Source organism: Perna viridis, chromosome 14 (assembly GCF_037379345.1).
Source record: "Perna viridis isolate PV_CMFRI_1.1 ecotype Kerala chromosome 14, ASM3737934v1, whole genome shotgun sequence".
NCBI lineage: Eukaryota > Metazoa > Mollusca > Bivalvia > Mytilida > Mytilidae > Perna > Perna viridis.
In genome coordinates this window covers 32,108,954-32,120,556 of record NC_142458.1, presented here as the reverse complement: position 1 = coordinate 32,120,556, position 11,603 = coordinate 32,108,954, and the positions used below count along the sequence as shown (strand labels likewise).

Here is an 11,603-nt window from a genome sequence, read left to right as displayed (position 1 = left end):
GATTGTTTTCTCTCCGATCTAAGGCCAAACCAATGTTTCCTGTCTCCAAGGCAACAAGATTTATTTTCTCTCCGACGAAAACAAAACCAATGTTTCCTGTCTCCAAGGCAACAAGATTTATTTTCTCTCCGACGAAAACAAAACCAATGTTTCCTGTCTCCAAGGCAAACAAGATTTGTTTTCTCTCTGATCTAAGGCCAAATCAAAACCAATGTTTCCTGTCTCCAAGGCAAACAAGATTTGTTTTCTCTCTGATCTAAGGCCAAATCAAAACCAATGTTTCCTGTCTCCAAGGCAAACAAGATTTGTTTTTTCTCCAATCTAAGGCCAAAACAAAACCAATGTTTCCTGTCTGTAGTTAAATCATATTATTTGAGCTAAATACTTATGTTACCCATTGTGAAATTGAAGTTTTTAATCACTGACTGTGTGACATAGAATCAAAGTACATGTAAAATATTTTCAACATTAACTTATCATTCTATATTTTTTTCCCTTTAGTCCCAGTGAAAAAAAAAGCATTTTGTTAAGCATGTTTTAAGCATTAGATATAAGGAATATTGTCTGTTGTACCAGATAAAGAAAACCTTCATGACTTGATTTTATAGAGGATACACTGTATTAGTTAGACAATAATTATTATTTTGATCTTCAATGTAGATAGTACATGTATACATACTTATTCTGGAAAACAGTCAAAATGTTTCATTTTTTTTAATGAAATGTTACTGTTATGTTTATGTATTTTTATTGTGACTGTGTCATTATTTACTGTCACTATGTAATATTTCTAATATTATTATAATGTTGATAATAATTGTTTGTTTTACAGTAAGCTGGAAAGGGAATAAGAGAAACAATTTGATTAAATGATTTGTTCTATCTGTAGCTATCAAGAATCCGACAGAATTTACAAACTTAACACTGAAAGTAACATATATTTATAGTTCTTCATTGTATTTTTTGTGTTAAGGTTGACAGTTTGGCATTACATGTACATGTATTTATTAAGTTCTTTCTACTTGTAATCTGAAGTGTAATTGTGTTTTTGTGTATTCAGTTGTTACATTTTACAATGAAAATGCCCTCAGTTTAGATTTACCAGTACTGTCTGAACCAAATCCTTAGCACCACACAATTTTAAGAGATTTAAGTATGAGAGTAAAAATTTCTTCCATGGTAACTCCAGTCAGAGTCCTACAGTTTTATGATTTCACAAGACTGGCTTCTTGCTAGATACTTATATTTGCAAAATGCTTGTAAACTTACATTTGCCTTTTTCCGCCTATACATGTAGTTACTGATACTCTCCGACTAAGTAGTTTCTTGTGTAACATGTATGTGGTGCCAGGCTTTTCACATATCATGCAGTAATTAAAATATGCATTAAACACGGTTTGACTATTTTGTTAGTACACTGCTTGTTTTTTTAATGTATTGGGATGAGAGTATCCACTATTGAAGCCCTGATGTTTATTTTGTTGTGGTGAACATTTATTGTTTTATTGAGTTTTGAATATTAAACTTTTCATTATAGGAATAAAACTCTCATTTGATATAGAATTTAAATGTGATGATATAATGACCTACACTTTAACCCTACATGTACTTGTTATACATAGAAGTTTAATTTGGTAAATAGGCTTCATAATATAAAGATTTTAATGATCTAATAAGTCAAAAGGAAGAAATTCGTGAATATAATGGAATTTTATTATAAAATACGGTGAAACTTGACAGTATATAATTAAGTGTCAGTCTCTGTAAGAATTAGGCATTGGATGAAATATATAATGAAAAAAAACACCTTTTTCGCTCACCTGCCCGAAGGCCATGTGAGCTATTGCCATCTTGGCGTCCGTCGTTGTCATTAACAATTTTTCTGAAGCAAACTCTGCTTCTCTGACACTACTTGACGAATTGGAACCAAACTTAGTATGAATGTTCCTTTGGGTATCTTTCATAGAACTGATATGGGGATTTTTGATTCGTTGAAAAACATGGGCACTGTTACTAAAAATAGAACATAGGGGTCAGACAGTAGTTTTTCCGATATATCTCCAAAACTGTTAGGTTTAGCTAATTCTGACAGGGTAAAATTGTTCAACATGATGAGATCTATCTGATCAAATTTTCATTTTAATCTGTTAAGCCATGTTGGAGTTGTTGCCCTTTTTTAACGTTTTTTGCTAGTTTTAATGTTATTTCTTCCAGAAATCTCTGACACTACTTGAACAATTGAAACCAAACTTGGTGTGAATGTTCCTTGGGGTATCCTGCGTAGAAATGATGTGGAAATTTTTGATTCGTTGAAAAACATGGCCGCTGTTACTAAAGATAGAACAGAGGAGTCAGTCAGTAGTTTTTTCCATATATCTCCAAACCGTGGCGTTTAGCAAAATTATTTCTATAGCTGAAATGACCCTTATTATAAGGCCTTCAAAAGTCTTCAGGGATCAAAGTTGTCAGGTGACTCCTTGTAAAGTTATTGCCCTTGAAAGATGAATTTTTACAGTTTTCAGCCAATATCTTGAAAACTATAATAGAAAGAAACATCCTATTGCTGAAATGATCCTTTTAATATTCCTACCAAAGTCTTCTTGAGTCATAACTGTTGGACAACTCCTTGTTAAATTTATTGCCCTTGAAAGACAAACTATCCAGGTGAGCGATTCAGGCTCTTGGGAGCCTCTTGTTGGAAGTTTACTTTGACCATTTGCACCACAAGAAAAAAAAAGACAGGATTTTCCATATCAATAGTTTTGTTTTTTGGGTTTAATGTCCGAGCAGCAATATTTCAGCTATATTCAGACGAGCCATATCAAGTTATAATTTCATTGAATTGCACTGAAAATAAACATTTTAAGGGAAGATAACTCTTTCAACAACCTCATTTTTTCTAACATTCTATTGAATAAAATTTGAGCAAATTTAGTAATGCAGAAATCAACTAATGATCTTTTCAAATAGAGAAAGCCCCCTGAAGTTACATTGTCAAATCGGTGGGTTTTCACATGCATGTTTCTGATTTTTCTCATTTTGCCTGATTCTTACAAAAAAAACTTACTCTTAAATATTTTGTTATGATTTTTTATTGTATGATTGAAATGCTATTGTATATATTTTAAGAATTTTTGTTGATCAGTAAGATTATGACTTATGTATTACTGTTATATTTTGATTGGTACAGGTTAATTTGATTACTAGGTTTTCATCCATTCCATGAATTGGCCTTACTTTAACCCATTCTTGCAGTATGTTCGAAGATCAAGTCATTTTTTTGCATAATTTTTTTCAAAAATTATCTTACTTGTGAAGTAGGCTGCAAGGTGTAATCAGTATGGAAGACAAGTAAAAACTACATACATTAGATATGTAATTAATGTATTTTACTATAATTATAAATAATAGAGTTGGTCTTCTGTTGTTTGAATGACGTTTAGCGATGTAATGTCTTAGGATAGTTAACTTGACAATTAACGAGATGATCTTTTTATCATTCCATAAGTATTTTAATCTAAGTTTGATAGAAAGTTCTGTTCTGTTTGTCAATTGTCCAATTAACTCCCAATGGAAGTTCATTAGGTGATTGTCTTGGAATATATGAATAACAACTCTATCCCTGGAAATTATAACTTTCACTTTCTATAACATATACAATTTTAACTAGAACTATGTTGGAGTTGCATTTTCTATAAAGGAGATTGAAATTCAAGAATGGTATATATTATTATGTGATTATTATTACATTTTGGTTTGTTGCTTTAGAAGACATAAAGAAAGAATTTGTAACCAACACTTTAGTATGCATTTACAAAATAATGTGACATTTTTCTATTTTTAAATGGGCTTGTTTACATTGAAGTCTGCCAGGTCATATCAAAATTAAAGTGACCTTTAAAGCATTATTGAATGGGATTTAAATTACTGGTGGTCTGAGGATATGTACCTTCAATAATTTACATAGGATTGGGATCTTTAACTCTATTCATTGACACTTCAATGGGCACATTTTGCTTTGCGAAAAGTGATCATTAATTTGAAGCTTAAAAAAATCCTGGACCCTCTCCTCTTGAAAGTAAATTTGGACCCTGTTATGAATAAATTTGCATAATAAATGTGCCACTTTTCTCCACTGGGTGGTGATTAATTTCTTGTTTTCTACAGTTTTTCACGGAAGAAGAGGTGATCTTTGCAAGTCTTGATTTGAAATTAAAACTCTTGTATCTTCTATAACTAATATAGGTATATGATTAAACTTTCTTGGATATGAGTTACTGAATATTTATGGATGAAGATTTTCAGATTCTATTCCAAACTTATGTTACAAACAGACACTGAGCTGTAGGTAAATATTATGAAATGTTAATAGAAAAAATTATTAAATTCTGTTAGATAATTGATTTTTGTTTGTAACTTTTTGTATATAGCACATCATCTGTGGCAGCTAGATACAATGTATCTCTGTATTGACAGGTATGAAACACAATTAAAAAAAACGATACGATTTAAGTAATAAACTGTAGTTTGGAAATTGAACTGTTAAACTTTATTTGATATTTTGTTCGCAATCTTTAATTACTAAATAACTTGTTTCAGATTAATGTTTCTGAATAAAAAAAAAAATGAATCTGGTGTTTTATTTATCAATAGTAGCTACACTATAGTGATTTATGTCAATCAGGAATCTTGACAATTTCTTCTTTTTTGTAGTCTTGAATAGGCATGTGTACTATAGTGAAATATGATGGTCTGAACATTCATTTTTCAAACACAAAATAATTCTTTTCTGTCTGTTAACAACTGATAAAAAAGTACTTTGAAAAAAGTTTTGTGTTGCATTACTCTCCCATAGGTGTATTAATTCAATGTTGATCCGGAAAAATTCGAAAGATCTTCTGGAAACCCTCAATTCAAGATTATTATCAGAATATGATAGCATTAAAACCTATGATTTTTCAACACTTCATACTTCTATTCCCCATACTCGGTTAAAATCCCGACTCAAAAACTTAAATTGTTTTTCCAAAAAGGATTTACGCCAAGATATAAAGTTCTTTGTAGAGATTATTCATCCTTTAAAAAATAATTCCAAATCATCTTTCCGAAGATGTTTTCATAATGCTTCAATATTTGTCCAGTTTGGAGGAAGCGTTTTTCAACAAATGGCCGGCATTCAAATGGGAACAAATTGTGCTTTCATACTTGCTGACCTATTCCTTCACTCTTACGAGGCTGAAATCATAGCTGATCTCATCCGAAAGAAAGAAATTTAGGTTAATGATGCTACAATGTGAAGTGAACCTTATATCTTGACCTACACTTAGAGATCGATGGTAAAGGAAATTTATTGACCAAACGTGACGACTTTTCATTCAGAATTGTCAAATTTCTTTCACCTAAGGCAGCATCCCTTCATCACCTGCAAATGGAGTTTTCATATCACAACTCATAGTTATGCCAGAGCTTGCCGTAACTACGCAAACTTTTTGTATTGTGCTAGACTTCTTACAATTAGGCTTCTGAAACAGGGTTATGTTGCTACAAGATTGAAGTCATCACTACAGAAATTTTATGATCGTCATCATGAACTTGTAGATCGTTACGGTGTACCCATATGCACCATTAAAACTGATTTGTTCACTTTTCCTAGTTTTCCTTTCTTCTTTCGTTTATTCCGGACTTTTTATTAGCAACTCGGCGGGTGTTTCATAAAAGCAGAGGACGCTTGCCCTTGCGTTGCACCTGGCTCATGCTCCCAGTTTTTAGTGGAGTCCGAGTTGCTCATTTACTTTTGTTACTTTGTATGTATTATTTTAGGTTCTTTGTTGTATTTGTCTGTTTTTCATGTCCGGTCTTCGTCCCTGGATAATATTGTTTTGATTTCCACTAGAAGCTTGGCTCCCTTGGTTACTGTCGGTCTTTGGTTTTGATGAAACGCTGAATCCCTCATCACTGCATTGATATTGAACACTGAACAATCATCCCAAACAAAGAGGATGATCACCTTTTCCGCTGACATGCAACTATGTTGAACCTGGCTATTGGTGACATTGACGAAGATCGTTATATTGTTAAATGGCAGGTGAAAAAGAACCCTATTAACTTAGGTGAAGATTTAGCATAGATCAGAAACACAAACTAAACGAGTCTGGAAGATGTCACAAACAAGTGGTTTTGGAAGAGAACTCGAATATGAGGATGAGAGGTTACTCCTAAAAACACGTGTAATGCATATAAAAATTAGTATTTGCAGGTCAGGATGTTGACTCTCGAAAAGTAATTTATAATAAATCACAAACCACTTTCACACAAGATCTTCACCCTGAAAATAATTGGTCACGCAACTATGTATATTTGATGTTGTTTCTTTCCGATATTTTAGTATTAGTTGAATAACAAATTACTTCAGTCATGATTGGAGAAGTTGATTGTTTTCTTCCCAAGGAGAATTTTTGAAATGTTTTTTCATGTTAACATCTATTTGGTTTAGATCTGAAAAGATACGTGATCTGCACGTACAACTTGTCTATCAACAGTTTTGACACAGGGATCGCTATCTTATGGACCCATTTCATCACCTTTTACCTCAGAATAGTGCATGTATATATTTAAGGGGAACAGAACAAACAGTTTTATCATTGTATCTAAGTAAATTTACTTTACGTTCTTAAACTACTCTATCAAATCAATGATCGATGCACACTTTACGGTAAGAAGACAAGCTTTTGTTTTCCTTTTCTTACTTTTATTTTGGCTTTACTAAAGAACAATATATTCCAGTAGGCTGTACATAATGATAATTAGGTAAACAACGACTATTTAAACTATGTTGGGACACAATGAACCAGAAAGACTTTCAAAACTACACGTCCATCAGGTTGTCTTTCCTTTGCGGTCACAAAAGTAAACTGACTATACTCCACCAATAAGCATCGCAAATACTCATATATTTATAACGTCTTGAAAAGAGGTAAAATTAGAAATTAGGTTGTTCAATTCTGCACATTCATGTACAAAATGAGGATGTAGACGAGCAGGTATTTAAAGTTCATGCATGTTTAGCTTAAATGTTTATCTATGACCTTTATTTAAAGGTCCAGATATTGTACTACATTGTCTTTTGAAAACGTAGTCAAACAAACGCCGTAAATCTATGAAGAATCTTTTAACTGACGTTGTCACGTGGCTGCATAAACAAAACGATTTGAATAGGTAACTTCCAACAAGTCCGATTGTTCATGCTTAAAATATTGATATATTCCTATTTAGATATAAAGAGATATTTTTGTTTGAAATAAAAAACTTTGCCATGAAATGTAATCATGGTTACCCTTCCCGTAAAGCTAGTATTATAACGTGTCAATGTAATACAAGTAAAAGGCTGTAGTATACGTCAATTAACAAAGACATTCTACTAAAACCAATTATGTAGATATTATACGAGAAAGATAACCGTGTTTACTGCACTTTACTTTAAATATGTCATGCTTATTTTAACTCAAAATGCTCTTGATAACGATATATGACGTAACGTGCTTTAGCAGAAGACTTGGAATGGGTGAAGTAAATCATGACACAGACGACAGTAACATCATAACAACAAATGGGCGTCATGAGCTTTCGCTACAAAATGAGAGACTGCTTGACAGAAAGGAATCCGAATCAAAAGCAAAAAATGCTCAGAGATATAGTGTTAAAGATCAGGGTTGGGCATGGATGATAGCATTAGGTATATTAAACTATTTAAACGGTTTATACTTTTAAGTGTGAAAATGTGAAAATTCAATTCTTTTAATTATTATGCGTGCATTACTAAATTCTCAAATACTTTTCATGTATGGTCAAAAATAACAGAAATATGACTCGCAATGGAAACATAAAAAATGCTTTCACAATATTTGCCCTACAGTAATATATTTATTATTAAAAAGGTTTCTTTACAGATATGCAACATAGCATGAATTAAAAATATGTAACATGTGTCTAAGATTATGGTTCCATATTAATATTTCAATTTGTTTCAGCTTATTTTATACACGTGTTCATATGTGTTGGTCTGGGTAAATCGTTTGGAATATTTTTCGTTGAGTTTCTGGAGGTTTACGACACTAATTCGTCTATGCTTTCTGTCGTCATATCAGCACAGAACTTGGTGTTGTGCGTGATGTGTGAGTATGATTATTACCAAGAACAATCAGTAAAATCAATATGATCTGAATGTCAAATGTTTTATGTAATTGCATGAAAAATGGGGAGAGAGAATTGAATTAAAAGATACATTTAATTATAAGTAAATGGGCAACTTATACTCAACAAAAACATTTGGAGCATAGACAAAACACTCAAGCAGGACAAGACGTTGACTGGTATATACCCATGTACAATCTACTTTTATGTGTAACTGTTCAGACATAATTACTGTCACATTATGGCTGTCACTAAAATTACACTGAACTCCGTTGAATCGTTTTTCTCTTTCTATTGTTGAATTTGTTACCATAAGAATAAAACCCGGATAGAATGTCATGTAATATACTAATCGGACTCTGAGTTTGTGATCCCTAATTGGATTCTCGATTTTATTTACCAAGAAATCTCTCATTGGCAATTGTTATTTGAATAAGATTGAATAATGGTTTTCCGTGGTTTCACTTTCAGCACTATTCGTCCTTAATGTAGGACTGAAACGCTTTAAAGGCCGCCACCTTGTGTGTTCAGGAACATTCTTATTCAGCGGTGCTTACATTATCGCTGCTTTCGTACCCGGAGAATTTGCACTGATTTTGTCCCTAGGAATTATTTATGGTAGTATGACTTTATATTCATTACGAGCGTATTTATCTGCTAGTACAATGTATTGTACAGTAAAATCATTTTGGAAAAAAAAGTATTTCAATTCCCTCTGATGTTCAATTTTAACATAGCATTTGGTATTATGCAGTATTTATATAATTCTAAATGTCCAAATATACAAATGTACCACATTTTCATCACAATAAAAATTTATTTGTAAGAAAATCAGTTCTCGTGCCGATTTAACATACATTGTATGACCCACAATATCAAATAAACGATAAGGTTTTTTTTTGTTTCATTTTCTGTTACATATACCAGTATAACTTCGTTATAGAACTTCTCATGTTTAACACATTTGTTTTAGGACTTGGAGTTTCTCTTACAATATTAATCATATCTGTCGAACTGAACAAATATTTTGATAAGAAGCTAGGCTTTGCCTCGATGATAGCTGGATCAGGGGGAAGTGTTGGATCGTTTGTATTTCCTATCATCATTCGGAATCTCTTGGACCATTATGGTCTCCAAGGGACATTACTTCTCATGGCAGGAGTTTTATTTCATAATCTTATCGTCGGTTCTCTTCTACGCCCGTTTCGGCAAAATCCTAATTCAGCAAAACTATCTTCCGAATTTAATGGAGAACAAGATATAGATATAAAAAATCACGACAAAATTGAAAAAAAGACTAGTAAAAAGATGTCGAAATCAGAAGAAAATATGTCCACATACTATAGATCACAGGCTCATAGCGATTTAGTCAAGCCTTCCTATTCTAACCTAGAGGCAAAGTCTTCAAAAAGAGTCAGAAGCATATCGGAGAGTAATGATCACGAAATTATACATACAGAAATGAAGCAGTCTTTTCAGAGCCTAAGTACAGAACTAGGAAGAAGCGGAAACATCTACTCCAAGTTTGGTACATCTGCAATAATGTCTTCTGTATATAGTCTTAATGTACCTTCAATGACTAAACCGAGTCAAAGCAAAGACGGTGTCTGTAACAGAAACAGAAACTGTTGTTCAGAGATATTTGATTTGAATCTCCTAAAAAACCGACAACTTCTACTTGTATTTTTTGTTTGCCAGGTAAGCGCGGCAGGTTGTGGTCTTATCGTAATGTATGTTCCTCCATTTGCAGAAGATAACCACATATCAGACGGCAACATTGCTATACTTGTAACTATTATGGGTATATGTGATTTTATATCAAGAATCGGATTTGCATTTGTAATGGACAGAATCCGACCAAGTATTATTTTAGGTATATGTCTCGGTATAACAGGACTTTCCACAATGCTATGTCCATTGTTAACAACGTTCCAATCTTTCATACCGTACTGTGTCGTCTATGGTCTCTTTGGAAGCGTCTATTTCTCCATTACACCAATAATAATACGCCAATGTGTTGGGATGGAAAGTTATGCATCAGCTATGTCTATACTTGTACAAATACATGGTATAGCGTTTGTTGGCTTCACTCCTCTATTTGGTAAGATAAACCTATAATCTAGGGGTATGAATAATAGAGAAATCACGGTCTAATACAAAATCTGAAGTTTTAAAGTTAAAGAAAATCGAACAATCAAAAGAAAACAAAAAGAAAAACAAACAAACAAACAAACAAACAAACAAAAATCAAATAAAAATTAATCGTTTCAAATTAATCGTTTGAAATCACAATTCTTTATATTTCGTTGGAATCAAATCATGAATTTTATTTCATACGGTTTTAAATTGTTGCGCTTTAATTAGTTTAATTGACATTTTATCAACTGGTTGACAAAGCGGCTGTCCGTGGCAAAATTTTAGAAAGATGATTGAATTTATTTGAGTAATTTATAAATTGATAAGAAACGATGCATGAATCCAGTTAAACTGTTCGAAGTTACAATACAATTAACTTTCAACTTCAATACTGAAGTGTCTAGCAACTAATGTTTATAATTGTTTTATTTTGTAGGTATGGCACGTGACATGACGGGGTCATACATTTTGACCTTTTACATCATGGGATTGGGTGTTATCATCGGTGCTGTTGCAATGTTCTGTGAACCGATTTTTGAACGAATGGAATTAAAACGTAACAAACAGAGCAAAATGCCTCCTTGAATGAAGCTTTATCTGAATACAAAATTAAATTGTAGAAAACTTGCGGTGACGTAGTTTTATTTATCAAATTGAATGTAGGAATATTTTCTTATACATTATGCAAGTATAAAAATGACAGGAACACCATAAACTACAGCTGATTAGTAATTTAGAAATAAACACAAAATGGCGAATGTCTCAAACACTTGTAACGTCACAAAAATAATGAAAACAATCTGCCCCTTTGGAGAGACGATAACTTTCTTGACAGTGTGTGTGTGTGTGTGTGTGTGTGTGTGTGTGTGTGTGTGTGACCAATATAATGCATGGTTTATAATTTCTTCACGAAAGCATTTTGTTTTCGGGTAGCCCTTTTGTCGTCATCTGTTAACTAAGCCGATATTTAAAAAAAAACTTATCATACCGTTTCTACGATATGGCAGAGTACCCTTTAGCTTTTAGATGTTGTTGCCCCACCCTTTAGAAAATAAGAGTTGAAATAGGAAAGTAGGTTTATTATTAAAATAAATCCAAACCAGTTGCTGTGTCCATAACGAACTGTAAATCTATATGCTTTAGTGTGTCAAAAAACTACTATTGTATCAACAATTGCCCCAGGTGAACACAGAGTTCACCGTGCTGCGGTCGTATTATGCCAAGATCCGGCAATCTCTTTATTCACTCATGAATATGTTCTAATATGTTCTAAGGAC

General features: G+C 32.6%; 1 protein-coding gene across 3 annotated transcripts; it reads left to right on the top strand.

Moving 5' to 3' along the window:
- The first annotated feature begins 6,572 nt into the window (after positions 1–6,572).
- Positions 6,573–10,954, top strand: LOC148599006 (monocarboxylate transporter 12-B-like). Of its 3 annotated transcripts, none has more exons than XM_088561462.1 (6): positions 6,573–6,712; positions 7,548–7,732; positions 8,028–8,171; positions 8,662–8,808; positions 9,941–10,291; positions 10,763–10,954. In XM_088561462.1, exons 1-6 carry the CDS (start codon positions 6,699–6,701, stop codon positions 10,909–10,911), a joined length of 990 nt encoding a protein of 329 aa, XP_088417588.1. In that variant the 5' UTR covers positions 6,573–6,698; the 3' UTR covers positions 10,912–10,954. The 3 variants fall into 3 exon arrangements, with proteins under 3 accessions (XP_088417588.1, XP_088417586.1, XP_088417587.1); XM_088561460.1 differs by having other exon boundaries at positions 9,164–10,291; XM_088561461.1 differs by having other exon boundaries at positions 6,589–6,712; positions 7,551–7,732; positions 9,164–10,291.
- Positions 10,955–11,603: the final 649 nt, after the last annotated feature.

What these genes read in the sequence shown, in the direction of transcription:
- LOC148599006 (XM_088561460.1), top strand. An exon ending in GGCATGGATGATAGCATTAG is followed by an intron (nt 7,733 to 8,027) that starts GTATATTAAACT and finishes AATTTGTTTCAG; the next exon opens with CTTATTTTATACACGTGTTC. An exon ending in TGGCTTCACTCCTCTATTTG is followed by an intron (nt 10,292 to 10,762) that starts GTAAGATAAACC and finishes TTTATTTTGTAG; the next exon opens with GTATGGCACGTGACATGACG.